This window comes from Poecilia reticulata, linkage group LG2 (genome assembly GCF_000633615.1).
Source record: "Poecilia reticulata strain Guanapo linkage group LG2, Guppy_female_1.0+MT, whole genome shotgun sequence".
NCBI classification, from domain to species: domain Eukaryota; kingdom Metazoa; phylum Chordata; class Actinopteri; order Cyprinodontiformes; family Poeciliidae; genus Poecilia; species Poecilia reticulata.
This window is the reverse complement of record NC_024332.1, coordinates 38,272,153-38,290,763: the sequence shown is the minus strand read 5'-3', so window position 1 is coordinate 38,290,763 and position 18,611 is coordinate 38,272,153. Positions and strand designations below refer to the sequence as shown.

The following is an 18,611-nucleotide window of genomic DNA, read 5'->3' as shown; positions in this document are numbered from 1 at the left end:
TCTAATTGTTAAAAATAGCTGGTCGAGTGAAAATTCCTTTGTTAAAAATAATTTGTTTCTTCTTCTGGATTCCTTTTAAAAACTGATTTAGCAACATAACTGAGTCTTTCTTCAGGAAGAACCATCGCACTAAAGATTCAGAAAAACATAATTTTTGAGTTATTTGAGCGCATTGCTTAATTTTACTGTTTTTTTATTTCTATTTTTTATTTACTTCATTAACTGTTAGTGGGTTTCTGTAAAGTCACTGTCATTTTTGTCTCTATTTGAACTGTTTCAGACAACCACACCTGTCCTGATGATCAGTTCAAATGCAACGACAACCGGTGCATTCCCAAAAGATGGCTTTGTGATGGAACCAATGACTGCGGTAACGGTGAAGATGAAGCCAACACCACTTGCTCTGGTATGTTCTTCATCATTCTTTATGTTTGTAGTTTTGGCAGCTGTTTGATAGTTTGACGCTTCTCTTTACATGCAGGACAGTTTATTTCTACAATTATGTTCCTACATTTACTGTTGGAAATATAATTACTCTTTAAAGGAGTTTCCCTTTATGTTTTAATAAAAGGCACCCATCATGTGGTTAATGCTCTTGTTACTCAGAAGACTGATGTGCTGTTTAATTGATTTTAGCTCATCAAGCTTATAGACTGCTAGCATTAAAGATCAAACAGCTTTCTCGTCTATACAAAGAGGCGGAAAGCTTTTTTCTCACCTCAGGTGTGCTTTATTTATCCATGTCTTAAACCGAGGTGTCAGGTGTTGTCAAGGCAGCCATCACTTTTATAATTTGAAGCTCTTAAGAAGCTTTGGTGCAGTACTATCACTCTCGGTGTGCGCGAGAGCTATATAGTATCAAAGAGTCGCGGTACCTTTGAGAGGAAACTTTCTGTCAGGAACGCTCAAGGTAGATTGTCTCTATGTCTTTAACAGTGCCTCTCTGCAGCTTTTTATCCATAGAAGATCAATCAATGAGCATTAGTCAGTGGATGATGAATGTTTCTCCACTGGCAGATTGACATGCATATCCCACTACAGCAGGACATTGCTTGAGTGCTGTCATGTACATGACCACCAGGATGTGACTGAAGGCCTATCAAGCAACAGCACATTTTACACATGGTGTCAGACATGCCACATTTTGCTGTGAGACAGAGTGATAAAGAGTTTGCGCTGGCCAGACATTGACATTTTGGTGATCTAGTGGACATTAGATGCAGTTGTGCTATCCAACATTGACTTATTCGCCTTTAATGCTGTGATTGAATTAGGAGACCACTTTCTCACTTTCTTGTTTTCGCAGCCCGGCCCTGTCAAGCCGACCAGTTTTCCTGCCAGAATGGACGCTGTATACCTCGAGGCTGGAGCTGTGATCGGGAGAATGACTGTGGGGATATGTCAGATGAAATATCATGCAGTAAGTCTCCTGGATATTTACCACATGCTATTATAGTCTTACTGACTGGACATAAACAAAGCTATTTGGGGCTTACAGTAGAGGCTCACATTTTATGTTTCAGATGGTTAAAAGGCTATAAAAAAGTATTTACATCATTATTTTCACTGCTTTGTTCCATTTAAATGTTCCAGATCATCAAGCTAAATTTAATACCAAACAAACATGACCTGAGTACTGCAATTTTGAAATCTTGATTTGATTTCTTAAGGGGAAAAAAGCTACCTGAATCAACTCAGGTCCATGTGAAAAAGTAATTGCCTCTGAATGTAATAATTTGTTATATTAATGCTTGGCAGTAACAACCTTCAAGCATTTGCAAAACAGCCATTGACATAAAAATGAAAGGTAGAGGATTTTCAACCCACTCTTGTTTGCAGAATCGTTTTAATTCAGCCACTTCCTATGAATGTCAGACCTTTTGTCATTTAGAGTGACCTAGTCAAAGTCTGGATCTAAATCTAATGATGATATTGTGTTATGAGCTCAAATAAGGAGATTATGCATGAAAGATTTACAATGCAGCCATTCTGCCAAGAAAAGTGGACCAAATGTCCTTCAAAACGTGTCAATGATCACAAATGCTTGGCTGGTAACAAGTATAGGGCCAATTACTTTTTCACATTTTATAGCTTTTTCATATAATAATCTGTAAGGAGGAAACTACTTTGTCACCTCACTACATTTATTCTTTATATTGTGTCTAAAACAAAAGTTGAAAAAGTGTAAAGGCTTTAGATTTCACTGCTGATTGAATAGCCGTGTCATCAGCTGGTAAAATGTCAAAACTGGTTTTCCATTTTGCTCTTGAAACGCTTGAAATGTGACTGTTTAATTTATGGCTGTGTCAGAAAGCTGTCAGCATTTTTGCAGTTCTTGCTCATAGATATAACGCCACATTTCACCTGTAATTGATAGAAAGAAAATATGTTCTAAGAGGCACTGCTGTTGGGTTATTTAATACAGTGCTGTTCTTTTTCCACAGTGGCTTTAAAAGTAAAGCATAATACGTACATGAATCAATTTACCATGTTTCCTACTACATAAATACTGTATTTCTTTGCAGAAATTAGATAAAGGGGTGAGAAATCTTTAAAGCAAACGGTTTATGAGTGTCGTGTTTCCCACTTGCTTTTCGTGTTGAAGTGAAGCACGGCTGGAGTAAAAAGAAGTAGGTCCAGTTTGAGCAGCATCAAATAGCAGTCGACACAGTAGCCAAAGAATCTTTTTTTGTGTTTATAGCTCATCTATGTTTCTTGCGTGGATGATGCAGCAAAATGCCACTGAATTCTTTTCTGTGTTTCTAATTAGATGCCATACATCCACTCAACAGCTTCCCATTAATACTGTCTTTTCTCTCAAGAAGGGTCTGCATTACTATATTAGATTTACTGGCATTTCTTTTACAATTGGGACATTTTCATGTAATGCTTTCCCGCTTAAGTGGCTAACTGGCTCAAAAGATCTTTTTTTTTTTTTTTTTCCTGAAAAGTATGATTTGAAATTACCCATCTGCTTTGGTAAGCAACAGAAAGGCAGAGTGGAATTTATTTGTTTAACTTTTTTGTGGCTCCAAAAATATGATGATTTCTGCATTAATTTATGAAATTTCAGAGTTGAGACTTTTAATAAATTGTCTATCTTAACATGTCTGAAAGGACAGTGGAGGCTTAGCTTAGCTGGAACTCTTATTAGGAATTTTACAGTTTCAAATCCATACAACAGTGTTGTTAAAATGTGATTTATTAATGTGCTAACGAAATGCAGGGCTGATTTGCAAGAGTGTGAAAGAGGCTTAACAGTTGAACCATTTGTTTAGGCTAAAGACAGATGTGTCGGTTGTGGGCTGAGTCACATTTTCTGTCTGTTTCATTCATTTTTCAAATTTCTGTTTGCACATGTCAAGATGACTTTTTATTACCAAATGCTGATGATTGTTTGTCTATTGAAGTTAATCTATGTCAGATACTGTTTATAAAAGCTTTGTTTGGAAGAGATATAGAAACAGATTTATAAATGCTTTGTACCAGTCACAAATCATGATTTGACATCATTTTCTGAATGTATGCAATAATGATCAAAACACATGAGTAAATTAGTACAGAAGAAATATGTTCAGAAGAATCTTTGTACCTATGTTTTTTTTAACAAACTATATGTGTGAAAATGTATTTACAAAGTCTTATTTTTTGTTCTTCTGAGATAATGATTCCATATTCTAAGTATGCTATGACTTATTCTTGTGGACTGTAGTGTAGCTACAAGAAACATGCTGTATGTGTCTCTGCTACATTATAGGCTATAGCCATTACCAGGTCAGTTTGTTTGTGATGATATGCTAATGTGCTGCTTCACAGACTAATCTTGATAATTACTGCAGTGAGATGTTTTTTTTTTCTTTTGTTGTGTTTTTATGCTTAGTGCAATTTTAGAATTCCACCTGCAGAACTGAACAATCACCCAGGTGGAACTTCTCATTTCTGAATAGCTGCTAAATTGTACAGAACGGCAAGGCCTGCTTTGCTGGCAGAGGCTCGAGTTTTACCAAAGCACTAGTCATCTGTACCTCTATGAAAATGAATGTTAGTCAGAGCTACTTACTCATTTCGAATACATAGTTGTTTTCACACCCATTACTACATTCCGTTGAGAGAATTTTGAGGCTGAATTATTGATGTTGTGTTCTGTGGACCAAAAACGAAACACTTCCTCACTGGTGGCAACAGCTTAAAGGAATGATGCTGCGTAAACAGAATACTTTTGCACAGCAGCTCACTGTTCTTAAGTAGCGCCTCTGTGATATTATACAATCTGTCAGCTGAGTTCAGTGAGTTAAAAGTTGCAGTGTTCTGGATAAATCTTAGAAAACATAAAAAAACATCAGACACTATGATGGCCCGAGGTTTTTTAGAGCTCTTTGAAGATGCATTTAACCTTTTATTATGTGAGAAGGTAAAGGGGCGTTTGAGGGTGCAAAATCTGTTTTTAGCAGTGAGGTTGAAGTAGATGTCTTAGCAGCATACATTTAAAGGATCAGGGAAAAGGTTTGAAGATTCTCCTTAATCACTATTTGTATTAAATCAGCCCTTTAACGGTGATTGATGTTTGCCAAACGCTGCTCTGTGCCATATCGCATCAGCCTCCCTTTGTGTGTCCTAAGCCGCTTCAGTACGCAGTCACAAACAGCCGGGGTGTAAAGCAGTAATTAAAGTTCATGCTCGGCTTCATTCAATCATAATCAAGCTGTGCAGCAAAACATATTCTCTCCCCTTACTGTTGTCTGAGCTTCCTCAGGCATCGCTTCTCTGCAGGCACTCTTCTGTGAAGCCCTGGCAGCTCACTTAGCTTCAGTGGAGCTACTGTGGGTTTTGGAGCACCTGAAGCTCGGTGGTGGCTGCCTCCGAGATTGATGTTAATTTGGATTTTGTTTGTCAGTAGTTTAGTGGTTGTCACACAATGGCTTCTGCTGGACTCTCTCGATGGCGTCATTATTTATAGATACTGGTGTTTCATTTTTAGCCATGCTAGCTGTTTACTTGAAACCCTCATTATTTATGTATGCTCGTGCTCCATTCTTAACAAACGTTAAATTCCAGGCAGTCACATCCTGTCAGTAAGACCCATTACATTTGAGGGAAATGCAGCGTTCTTTAGATGACACTAATATGATAATGACACCTTCTCCTCAGCATCAAAGGCATAGCATGCAGCTACAGCAGACTGCCAACAAATCAATTCAAGAGAGAGAGAGACTTGCATTTCTTAGGGAAGTCAATAACCCTTCTGTACAGAGTATACAAAAATTAGGCCGATATGTCGATTCTGACAATGTCATCAGCCCACAAAAACAGAAAAATATTTAGTTTTCCTATTCATTCCCTATCACGAGTAAATAAAAATGATGTTTTAAAGTAAACCAAAATATTTCATAAGATTTTTCTTTATTAAATCTCAGGTGATGACAAAGCCGGGAATGGGACACGATGGATTTCTGTTAAGTTAATAAAAAGAGAAAAATGAGAAAACCCATAATATGCTAAGACAGATGACAGGAAAATCAACTGTAAGATAAATTGAAAGTAGGAAATTAATATCGAAAGCTTTTTGCATACCTGTCTTTAAATAAATAGCAAGCTGACGACGGGTGAAAGCTGTTTGTGTGAAGACTGCATTCTGTTTCATGGCCAAGCGTATTTTACATCTGGTTGTGCGACTGGAGGCATTGAGCAACAGATGAAACGTGAAGACAGAACTCATTTTGAAAGAAACCACAGCACTTCAAGGCTTCCATGAGCACAAAGCTTTAATCAGAAGTGGAATTTCACATTATTTTCCACTTATAAACAGGGTCATCAATAACAAAGAATTTGGCAAGTATTTCCAAATCAGCACTATAGACACTTTTTAGATTGAAGAGCATGACCATAGTTTCTTGGCAACATTGAGAATAAGTGATTAATGAATTGCAGGGATTTTTATAATATTTTTTCAGTCTTTGCAAACTTTTGTCAGTCTCTCTTTTCCTCCGCATAACAACATTACAGCCTGAATAATGGAGACTTTACTATCTCCATATCCAAATATAAGTACCGTATATTCCGCACTATAAGGCGCACCTAAAAACCTTCAATTTCCTCAAAAGCCAACAGTGCGCCTTATAATCCAGTGCGCTGGACCTATATTGAGCCACAACAGGTCTAGCAACTATGGTAAGCTGCTGCCGACTTAATTTTCACCCGTAGAAGAAGAAGCGCGCGGTGCATGCTGGGATAGTTGTCAGAACGCTGGTTTGTTAATAAAGTTTGACTCACCTATCTACCTACCGACCGTCTAGAATCAGGTCGTCTGCAGGTCATTTAGCACCACGTTCACCTTGAACATGCTGTGCTCGAACGGAGAAGAGTGACCATCGTCCGGCCACTCCCCGGCCCAGTCGCGGAAGGCTCTCCTCGCCGACCGGAGTTGGACTGTTTTGTTGACATTCCGTTTAGTGCAGCTCCATCTAGTGGATGCATAACGTAACTCCAGCCACTACTGCAACGTCTATTCTATGCGCCTTATAATGCGGTGCGCCTTATATATGAAAAAAGTTTTAAAATAGGCCATTCATTGAAGGTGCGCCTTATAGTGCGGAAAATATGGTACTTCGTTTATTGCAGACTACATTCCACTTATTTAAAAGTTAACTTTCTCAGAAAAACAAATTGCTTAATCGACTAAACGGCCGCCAAATATTGTCCTCCATTTTAGACTTATATTTGGATAGTGCTCCACATGCCTAGAGCAGACACACCTTTGTACAGTGGCTATAATTCAGCTGTAAAAGGATTGACTCCTGGCCCTGGATCATGTTCTCCCTTTTCTCTGTCTCCCTCCCTTCCTGTCTGGATACGATCAAAAATGGCCATAACACACAAATGAATATACTCAGGAGAAATATGCTTACATTTTTAATGAGCTGTTTCTTGATTGCTAATTGAACCCTAGCTTTCTGAGGGTTTTGGTTTACAAAGCTGATGCATTGCAGTGGATTTAAGACTTGTGATTAATGAAGGTAATATGGTTCTATGTTGGTGTAGATTCTTGGCCACCCAAGACACTGTGATCCAAAGGGTTTAAAATGGAAGGCAACTGGACTTCTCCTTTTTTCTTGAATGTTTTACCATAATCCAAAACACTACTTTTCTTCTAAACGTGACTTAGAAGTGTCAAGCTTATAAATTGTAGTGAAACAGTCACACTCATAGGTTCATTAAGCTCACAAAATCACTTAATGACTCAAATATATCACTTAATCATGCTAACTTGTGAGTTCATCTGGTCTCATCTCAGAAGGCGTAAATGACTCAAGGCTGCACAGTAACATTGAAGAAAGCTTAAACTAAGGTCACCTCTTCGTTTAGAGTTGGTTTTGGCTGCTTAACTGCTCTCTCAAATGTCCTCCATGTCCAAAACATGCATATTGTTACCTTCAAAAGAGTTTCTCTCATCCCAGAGATGAAGATGAACCACATAATTTAGGTGTCTCTTCTGTGTTGCGTAGCTGAGCTTTTGTGTCCCTAATGTAGAGGTCACAACATTCATCGCTGCAGTAGACTGCATATACCACACTGTGCAGAGCTTGTGTTTTGGTGTTTTGTCCTTGAGTCGAACTAGTCTGTTCAAACCCTACAATAGTCTCAGGCAAAGACTGTCTCACCCCTGAAATAAAACATCCAAATAAAAGTTTGGTTTATTAAGCAAGCTATTTTAATGCTAAATTTAACCCATATACCCAGATATGAAATATTGATTACGGTGTTATGAACCACATATCATACAAATGTCTGTACCATACAAGAATTTCTTAAGGAATATTCTTGTAGGTAAATTGAAATTAAGAGAAGCACAGTGCAAATTATTTCAGAAAACCATCCTTTTTCTAAAATTATGAAAGCATACAATGCCATTTTAGGGTATTCCTAGACAACCACTCATACAAGTTGGATTCTCTTTAATTTGACATATAGTTTTTCCTCTCCTTTTCCCCAGCTTTTCCTACGTGCCAGCCACTCACTGATTTCAGCTGCTCAAATGGACGCTGCATCAGTGTCAAGTGGCACTGCGATTCAGGTGAGCGCAACTAATCAGCCAGTTTTCTCGTTAACAAGTATGCCCATTGACTAGTATTAAACGCGTCACCTCTGATATTCTTTGTGAATGTTGTCTTTGTCCGCAGATGATGACTGTGGCGATGGCAGTGATGAAGTGGGCTGCATGCAGACCTGCTCAAACACTCAGTTTCAGTGTACCAGTGGGCGCTGTATTCCAGCAGACTGGGCTTGTGATGGTGACAATGACTGTGGGGATTTTAGCGATGAGAACACAACCTGCAGAAGTGGACCTGCATGTAAGAATGTCTGTTTCTCTTTAAACTGGGTTGATTAGGTTTATTTATTTAATTTTGACTGTGCAAAGAAAGCTATAGTTAGACCTTTTTACCAATGGGAGTTGAACTATATAATCTAATTATTACAGGGAGCTAATCCAACACTAGAAAAAGGACCACAGCTCAGTTGCTTGTCACTAAAATGTGGAGATAATTCATCATACTACTCTGAAGTAAACTGCTGCGCTCTCCATCCTCACTGTGTGTATTCAGTGGATTGAAAGAGATTAGGTTACATCTTTGTTTGGACGGAGAAAATAAAAGCCAGGTTTTGGTTTTAGTGAAGCAAATGATCAATTGTGATTTCAACTTAATACCTAAAACACACAATTGATGTCTCAAATCATTACCTTCTTGGCATGTTGTGATTCAGAAATCTTTTATGTGAAAAACAGAAGTAAAAATATTAGCATCCTGTGGGAATTTGTTGTCATACTCGTATTATTAAACAGAACAATGATGCGAATGTCTTTTATATTCCAATAAATCCTCCATTGCTGATCTAGTAACCCACTATTAAACAAAGCAGCAAGCTCGAACAAACTTTGGAATTGAACTACTTCCCATAAGCAAAAGGCTGCGACAATAAATAGATCTTTTGAAATGTAAAAAGAATATTTTATAAAAAAAAAAAACAACTAACAAGCAAAAATAACAAGCCAATTACTGTTGTGCGTTTCAGTATTGTGATGCTGCTGAGTGGAACTGTGAAGCATTAATTGTTGGATTACTTTTGTTCCAGTGCTCCCATCTGTGATTGAATGCAGTGGGGATGAGTTCCATTGTGTTGAGGACGGAACTTGCATCCCTGAACGTTGGAGATGTGATGGAGACAAAGACTGTGAGGACGGGAGTGATGAGAAAGACTGCGAGGGCACCAAAAGGATGTGTGACCCGAAGGCCAAGTTCACCTGCAAAGATACAGGTTGTCAATGGAATCTCAGAAGTAAAAATTATCCAAAAAAATTAACTGCACTACAACAGCTTTATTTGCTGGGTAGTTATTGGTCAATTAATTAATCTTACGATTTCAGATGTTATGAAATATTGTCCTTGTTCTTCATTTAAGTAATATTCACTAAGCATGCATGGAAAAAGACAAAACAAAAGGCATTTAATTTAAATTAATCCTGTTGAAAACAAAGCTTCAATTCAGAATTAATGTCCTCTTAAGGCCTTTCACAAGACAACAAGTCCAATTCATGTCAAATCTTGGTCCAAATGGAATTCAAATCAATTCAGTTTGTTCCTGTTCAAGGCAATCATTAGTCAAATTCATATTGTTTAACTACATTGAAAGAAGCTTAAATCACGCTCATTTTGGCATTTAGTACTAAAAGCTAAAATGTTCAAGAATTATTTGCACGTATGAGGCTACAATGGAGAGAAACCACTTCCTTGTAACATAAATTAATGTCTAGCAGAACGTTGCTCAGTATAAGTGGCTCTCTGCAACCAGCTAAGTTGTAAGAAGTTATGTAGAAAAGAAGAAATGGCTCAAAGCATTAGGTTAGGAGTATTTTTTTTATTTATGGGAAAGTAGAACAAGAATAGCAAATAAAATTAAGGAAGCATTCCTCTGTACAGAAAAGAGACACTCCTAGGCACAAAGATTGTAAGGCAAGACTGCATTCAGTGGGAAAGAAAATCAGTTAATGTCAAAATTAATTAATGCCAATAATGCCCTCAATTACTTTCTCAAGAAAATAGACACTGCCGAACTCAGAAGCATTAGGCCAGAAGCTGTTTCTAAAAGGGAAGAATAACAAAACTAAAATAGCAAATTAACTTAATAAGAAATACAGGCTGAGTTGGCAATGTAAAAATTATTTATGGTTTCATCAAAAATCATTTCTGAATACATTTTCCACAAAGCTAATGAGACGTAAATGTCCAGGCCACAATCTATTAAAATTATGAAGCACTTTGTAATTCATTCTTAGATTGAAAAGCTTAAAGATTTACCGTAGTCCTGTATGACAGCATGTTTTTTATTGTGTTTATCTGCAAACTGTCAAACCGTCACAATGAAAATGTAACAAGATTTCAGCAAACTTAAGATCATTTTCTCTCCAGCCAGCTTCTTTCAAAGCAGGAAATCCAAGTATTTGTCACTGGTCAAGACAAAGCTAGGAGCAAATCTCCCCGGGGGCGCTTTGAGTTATTTACAGATTCAGAAAGTGTGTGTTCTAAGCTTTGCAGTGATGTCAAACACATAAAAAATAAATAAATAAAAATTAAGAAGATATGCCCATTTAAATATTGGCACTCTGGAAACCAGATCAGTGAGGAAAAAACCCTGAAAGTTTCAGAAAAATTGTCCCCAAAACCGATCATCGACATGGGTGTGGTCACTAAGGTTGTTCATTTACATTACTTTTCAATAACCACACACCCCAGCATGTATTACTGGGAAGGTGTGCATACAAAAGTGAGCTTTTGTGATTTTATCAGAAATGTATGGGTTTTTGTTTTTGTTTTCTTAATTTATGCTGTGGCAACTTGCTCCTACGTTTCCCATGGCCCGTCCCATTTCTTCATTTGTTTTCAACATCACCTATTTTATATTAAACAGAAAAATGTATATACTTGTTTCCATAGTTTATTTTTATTTCTGTGTATCTCTCAAAGAATGTTCAGTAAACTATTGTTCCCACAATCAGGACATCTTTAATATAGGCAGTTTTGAGCCCATCTATTCAAACTTGGTATGTTTTTTATATCAAGGCCAGAATTAGACTGTTACTCTGAATTTTGCCCTTCACCTTTTTGCCGTTTCTCCCCAGACAGCTTTTTATCAAGAATGGAGGCTATGCTGCATGGTGACGGGTTGATTAGACCACACAATTATTAATTACTCTAATTCCACTGTGTCACACTTCTCTGCACTGGTGCTGTTGTCCTCTCCACAAGAGATGAGTGCCTTCACTGGCAATATGCAAAAACCTTCAAGTTCAATTTGGGTAAAACAGCGTGGAGTTTTACATGCAGCGCTTTGAAAAAATATTTATCCCCCTGAATATATTTCTGGTTTATGCTTTTTTTTTGTTACGGTTAAGTGTTTCGGATCACTGAACAAATTTTAAGCAAAAGATAACCTGAGAAAATCCAAAATGTAGTTTTGTAATTATTTTTTTTATTGTGTAAAAAGTAATTGGCCCCTAAACGTAACGACTGTTTGTGTGACCCTAGACAGCAACAGTAACCAGCATTGGCGGTAACAATGTGGCTCTTGCAACGCTGTTGAGAATTTTTGTCCAACTGTTCTTTGAAGAATTGTTTTGATTTAACTTCATTGCAGGAAGAGTGATGGACGGTCATTCAGACATCCTTTTTCAGAATTTTGTGGAGTTTTCACAGCCCCATTAATTTTGGCAAAATATCTTGTTGCCGCCGCAGCAACAAGACAATGTTTGATTGGTGGCATGACGTTTTTTTGCCATTAGTTTTTTTGTCAGGTGTACTTTCTAAAACGTTCCATGTTTGTCTTGTTTGTCACCCGATTATTTTCCAAGAAGTATTAGCGATATTGCAGATTGAAATTTGGTAGACGTGACCAAAAAAGATACTGGTTTGAATCTAGTCTTTCCCTGACTAAATAAAAGCACACCCTTCTTTATGCAAATTATGCTTATTTGATATTAATCAGTTTGGTGGTCTGAATCATTTTGTATGGAAGGCAATGGGATGTGTAAAATCCCTCCTGGAAATGAAAGTGTTAGATTTATAAATCCACATTGAAAAATAAAGTGTTTACCCATTCTTAGAAAATAGATTACCTTGAGTTGAGTTACAACAACATGTAGGAATAATTACCTTTTAATTGTGAAAGGAGAAACCAGTAACGAGCACTGATGGAAAGTCTTCTGCAAAAATGTTTTGATTTTGATTAATTAAAGATTAACTTCTGCAGATGTTTTTTCCTTGGTTGGAAAAATAAATGATGCATTCTGGTGTCCAAACAATCCTTAGCATTGATGACAAACCAGCTCACTTGGATCCATTCATTCATCCCTCCTTCCATTGTTTCATTCATATTTTAAAGATGGAAAGGTTTGATTGTTTATTCAATCTCACATAAAGTGATTTAACTACACAAGTGTTATCTGGCTATAATCCCACAAGTACAAAATAAAATGTTAAAAGTGAGATCATGCCTAAAAGACAAACAATGACAATTTAAACTCAAAATCTGCATAGCTTCAGCATCCTTTTTTTTTTTTATTTAATTAAAACCTCTTAAGCATCTATAGTTAGAGAAAAGCTAAAAAGTCGAGCAGTTTCTTGTCAGAAAATGGACAAAGTTTAGAAAACTAAGTTTAGCACAGAAATAAATGCCTGAGCCCTAAAACAGGTTTAGGAAAACAAGTTGATGTTTACCTGAGACGTTTAAGTTTGAACTGCCTCTGCTAACATCAGCCTCTCATACTTTACAGGCAAGTGCATCACAAAGAGTTGGGTATGTGATGGAGACATTGACTGTGAGGACCGATCCGATGAAGAGTCCTGTGAATCATCTGTTTGCAAACCCCCAAAGTACCCTTGTGCCAACGATAGCTCAGTATGCCTGACGCCTGATAAGATCTGCAATGGCAAAGTCGACTGTGCTGACCGTTCGGATGAAGGACCCATCTGTGGTAATTGTTTTTTGCCTTATCGTTTTGCATCTTATCTTCACATCCCATTAGGTGAAAAATTTCCTTAAATAGTTACTCTGCCAAAAGAATTGGGAATAGCAAACTTTACAGGTGCTTACTGAAAATCTCTTTCCACCACCTTGATTATGTTGGCTGTTGTAACATCCATCACTGCCCCAGGAAGGCTCTCACCAAGGTTTTCAATGCCTGTTGTTAAATCACGCTCACAGGCTGCATTACAATTCATCCCAAAGGTGTCTGATGGGTTTAGCTCTGCTGGCAAGTCAACAGTAGCCAAGTAAAATAACCGATGCACCCTCACTGCTCTGTGCATTATCCTGAAAGCAAAATGGCACATTTAAGTATCTGTTGACACGAAAGTAGAAAAAGTTGTGAACGTTTTATATTTGCAATTTTCTACAGAGCGTAAACATGAACAAAAGCAGTCGGCCTTTTAAAAGCTGTAATACTTATTCAGCTTTTTCAAGTTTTCTCATTCTAAATAAAACTTGAATTTTATTTGATAGGCTAACAGACTTTTTTTTTTGCCCATCCTTCTTTGCAAAATAGTTCAGTCTGTCAGATTGAACAGAACCAGTTTATGAACATCAGCAATAAAGTAGAAGTATTCCCATAATGTGATTTTACCACCATTTTCCACCATAAATAGCATGAATATGTTTTGCTTTTCCTCTACACACAGTGTTTTTGCAAGCTGAAGAAAATACTAAATTTTTAGGCATTCTAGCTACAATTCAACGTCAGACATAATTCCTAAAAATACAAGCTTTGGTTTTAAGTTGAAAACATTTGAAAATGTTTCACATTTGTGAATACTCTGCAAGACACTGTAAAAAGACAACCTCACAGGGTGAAAATAATATCTATGCAATGTAACTTTAAAATTTAATTTGATCTGTTAGGGCAACGTTCCATTTTCCAGGTGGGCAATGTGTGACTTGTACAATATCTTATTTAAAATGTTCGTCTTGTTCTTTCTCAAACGATGTTCAGATTGCTGAAAGCGCCCCAGCACAGTTTTTTTATATTCCCCTTCTTCCACACACAGCAGCTTGGTGCTTGACAAGTTACCAGCATCTGTTGTTTCTGAGACCCAAGACACAACATAAAGAAAATCGTCCTTCCTGGTAATGGAAAATGTGCACTAAAAGCCTTCAGAGAGACCAAAAATATGCCCTCATGTGACTATCAGTAGCAATTTAATCTGTTAAAGTGAGTAGTGTAAACATCGAGGTTCATTTTCTAGAGCATTGCTAACCAATCCTCAGTGGGCTCCTGCAGGACCCTGAAGTACTATTGTGGCTCAAAAAGTGGGCTGCTGGCTCATCTTAGGCTATTAGTTTATGCTCAGTGGAACCTCAAGGGTCTGCTTGATTTAGACCAGTTCAGCATGATTCAGACCTCGCAGTAACAATCATGACAAAAAACATTTTTTTCTTGGTGATTAGAGAGGATAATCTTATTCCATCCCAAAATACGGTCTTAATTAAGGCGTATAAAGAGACCCCAGGTCAGTTTTTCCTCCATTTTATTTTTGGGAAAGTCAGAGACTTAAAACAGAGCACTGTGGAAAAGTATTTGAGCCTTACATATTTAATCTATTTTATTTTCCATCACACTTCAATCAGATTTTAATATCCGATAAATATAATGAGTCAATACAGCTATATGTCATTAAAAAAAAAAAAAAAAATGCAGCTCTTATGTTAAAAAGCAATTATTGCCTAAACTTTATAACTGGTTATGTTATCAAAACCCATCAAAACCTTGATATTAAGGGTTTATGAAAACCTGCATTTTTTTATGTGTTAAGGAATATAAGCTAACTTCAAGCAAAATTTGATCTTTTTGAGCTCAGATTTAAGTCCAAACATTGACAAGTACATTCCAAAACTTTTAGATTTCGTTTTTTTTTTCTGTCTGAGGCAGTTTACCCGAGAACTGCTTACCTGTCTCTTTTCCCCAGACATGTGTCTTGTAGCCAGAGGGGGCTGCAGTCACCAGTGCACGGTGGCACCGGGGAAAGGAGTTGTGTGTTCCTGTCCCCCTGGACTTCACCTGGATTCAAGCAACAAGACATGCGAGGCAGTGGACTACTGCAGCCGTCACCTGAAGTGCAGCCAGGTGTGTGAGCAGTACAAGACCACGGTGAAGTGCTCGTGTTATTCTGGATGGATACTCGATGCAGATGGAGACAGCTGTCACAGCATAGGTAACGGAGGCTTGCTTTTTAATGTTTGTTTCATGATGCCCCTGGCTGTTTTGTTGCTATGCAGTTGCTGCTTTGTGTTTGTTTCTGTTGCAAAATTGAGTTTTATGTTAGGGCATCTCTATGAGCTTTAATTCTTTAGGTTTTGTTTGTAAGTGCAGATATTAGCTTAGTGAAAATCTAACAGTTGTGGTTGATTTCCTATCTTTATTTTTTGTCATGCGTTAGCCTGTCACATCTTAGCCGAATCAAATTTCTCTCAAAAATGTTTTGTTTTTTTCTCGCTTTCCTGTCTTGAGTGGTCATTAATTATTTACATTTGGAGTGGAGGCAACCTAGCAAGTGTGTGTCAGAGCAATCACTGTACAACTGGGTTTTACTATTGCTTAAAAAAAAAAAAAAAGCAAAGTTACACTTTGATTTACACATAGGCTTTGACATATTTAAAAACACCAAGTAGTAAGTTTCACTTCAGTCACAATTAATGAAATAAATTTAAAGATTGAGACCACAAAATAATTGGGTAGTTTTAAAACAATWTCCAACAGATGGACACACAGTTGGAAGGCTTGAGTAAAATATACTGTATAATAAACACTCACTTAATTTGGAAGTAATATTTCTTGCCTTGCCCTTCTGCTCTTTGAGTAACACTGCAAGCTGATATTAGGTGGTTAATTAGCATCACCTTTAGCTTTCAGTATAGTACTTCACACATATTCTGCTCCATTCTTCCAGCTTGCCAACTGTACTTTCAATAAAGCTTTGCCCTAACAACAGCAATAGGCAACGCTTACTTAATTTAGGCACCATTAATTTCCAAATTACTGAGTATCTTCCTTTTAAGCAAGATGAGTATCTAAAGGAGGCTGGTAGTGCGAGTACAGGGCGACTCTGCTCCATACCTACACTTTTGTGATTCTGCTGACTTCATTTTTAAAAAAACTCGGATAAAAAAGTTTGCACTTTTTGAGTTTCCAACAGCCAGGTCAACTACTTGGGTGAATTGAAACTGGTCAGCATCTGATCGTATTCCTTATAAAAAATGAAACTTATCAATGCACTAGGTGTTTCAAAACAATTCAAGTCAATCTGCACAACAGACATATTTTTTGTTTGACTATGTGAGTGCTGAAAAGGTGGAGAGGTGATTGTGAGAGCAGAAATAAATGCTGTTTTAGAATGAATGGGTTGAACTAAATTATTTCAAAATTTTAAGATGCACCATAGTGATGATGAGTCCTATCATTATCTGCATTGATGCTTACTGAGGGAAGCATGTCTTCCTAAACTATAAAGCTTGATGGTTTACTTGGCTGTTCAGATATTTACCGACAAAACAGATGTGTTATCGAAAATTTTGTTTCAAATTTTTGCATTACATCAAAAATTTTGATTCTGCTCCACTGATTGCTGCTACTGGATAATCCATTTGATGAGACTGCTAGAAAGCTCTTGAAGTACAATTGGGACGCAGATGCTGTTGGCTTGTCACATCCTGATTTATGGCCCCGGTTTTGATGACTTGCTTCTGTCTTGCACTCCGGGATGGATAGCAGTTGCAGCTCTAATCATACATTAACACTCGAAAATAATACACCATTTTTAGTTTGAAGCTGATTGGGACTCTACTTGTTAATCAAACATCAGTCTTTGCATGCAAACTAATATCACAATTTCACGTTGAAGAAGGTGTTATTAGATTCATTGTGAAGTCCCAGGCACACATGTTCTTTCTCTGCTTTTCACATCTCAGTGATAAAAGATGTGTTTGTACAAATCTTTTCACTGAAAGCATTGTCGCTGGTTTGCTAACTGGAACAAGTGACTAAAGTAAGGACATTGCTTTCATTATATTTGTGTGCAAACAGTTCTGTTGCCTTAAAAGTGTTTTGAACATGAAGCTTACATAAAAGTTGCTTTGAAAATATGTGTTGTTATAAGTCGTTGTGTTTTAGATGGGTGTCATATATTGAATTTAGGTAGAGCAAACATTTCCAAGAAAAGGAGCTACACTGAAGGTAAAAGTAATCTTCCTGATTGAAACAAACCACTGCAGGCAGAGTCATGGATAATATTCAGACACTGTTTATCATCAACCTGCAGTAAGATTTAACAACTTTTTTGAGCCCCTGCAAAACACATTCCTCAAAAGACTGGATGTACAACTGTATCTATCTACTTCTTGGGAAATTATTTTCATATGTTCAGAGTGTTTGGCAACAAATTGGTTTGGCTGAAATTGATGAATATTAATGTGCAACACATGGCGGTTTAAACTGCTGAAATATGTTTGAAACCATTTTTACTACGCAAGCCATCAGACTGGGAATAAATAATATTAAAAAAATATGCTTGCATAAGGAAATAAAAAAAAGCAACTTCTGCTTTTAAATTAGAACAATCCTATAAAAAATCAGATGGATACTGATTTAGGTACAAATTACTTTCTTGCACAGGAAAATATGATAAATAGAATGAATCATCAGAGATAAATTTAGCCTTTTTACTACTTTATTAATGTTCCCCAATAACAATGTAAAATCACATTGTTAATTTTAGCAGAGCTGGTCCAGAGCTGATGTCTTAAACGTAACTAGATTTTTGGGGCTTTCCAACTGCCCTCAAACAACACAATTTAGTCACAGGCGGAAATAATGTTTTCTTTAAAAAAGAAAAGTGTGGACTTATTAGAAAGTATGTTCAATGCCTGTTTAAAAATTGCTATTTTCAACAGGTACTTTTTAAACAGCAAAACAATACTCATCGAGTTGTCCATTCTAATTCATTAACACAAGTCAAAGACATGATAAACAGCACACACCGATCAATCCGCCAACCTGGCTCGTTTGGTGGCAGTGTGACAACGTTGGGATCATCCTTAAGGTCTTCCTAACAAACATTTGTTTGTCTGCATTACACGAGGAATGTCACTTAACAACTCAGTTTTTTTTTCTTCTAGTATTGTTATTTGCACCAGTCTGGCCTGTGGCAGCTAAGACTGTAAATCCTCCAACAAAGCAATGCACCTTTAAAATGATCTATAGTTGAACATCTAAGGATTACACATACATACATTTATATATGTTACATAAAATGAACATTCCTTTTTTTGTATTTTGATTTTATCTGTATTGTAAATGTCTCATTCCAAGGTAATTTTAGTACAAGTTCGCACTGCATTTATATAGTTGGACCCATCAAAACCTGAATTCCTATCTGCATAAAAAGGAGTGTACTTGTTTATTAAATCATGATGGATTCAAGAGAAGACAATCGCAATTTATCAAGTCTTAAAATCTCTGTGTTTGCCACCTGATGTTCCGTATCGTGTCTTTGGGAAAAAAAAAAAAGAAA

The 18,611-nt window shown here is 36.9% G+C and overlaps 1 protein-coding gene across 6 annotated transcripts in view; it reads left to right on the top strand.

Annotated features, from left to right (window-relative positions):
- The window catches only part of lrp1bb (low density lipoprotein receptor-related protein 1Bb), a 316,436-nt gene that overhangs the window by 176,850 nt on the left and 120,975 nt on the right, over positions 1 to 18,611 (top strand). For all 6 annotated transcript variants that reach the window (XM_008402891.2, XM_008402881.2, XM_008402905.2 and 3 more), the window contains exons 17-23: positions 281 to 406; positions 1,307 to 1,420; positions 7,991 to 8,071; positions 8,178 to 8,348; positions 9,130 to 9,312; positions 12,824 to 13,024; positions 15,012 to 15,257. In XM_008402891.2, coding sequence (XP_008401113.1) covers positions 281 to 406; positions 1,307 to 1,420; positions 7,991 to 8,071; positions 8,178 to 8,348; positions 9,130 to 9,312; positions 12,824 to 13,024; positions 15,012 to 15,257 — 1,122 coding nt within the window. The remainder of the gene's footprint in view (positions 1 to 280; positions 407 to 1,306; positions 1,421 to 7,990; positions 8,072 to 8,177; positions 8,349 to 9,129; positions 9,313 to 12,823; positions 13,025 to 15,011; positions 15,258 to 18,611) is intronic.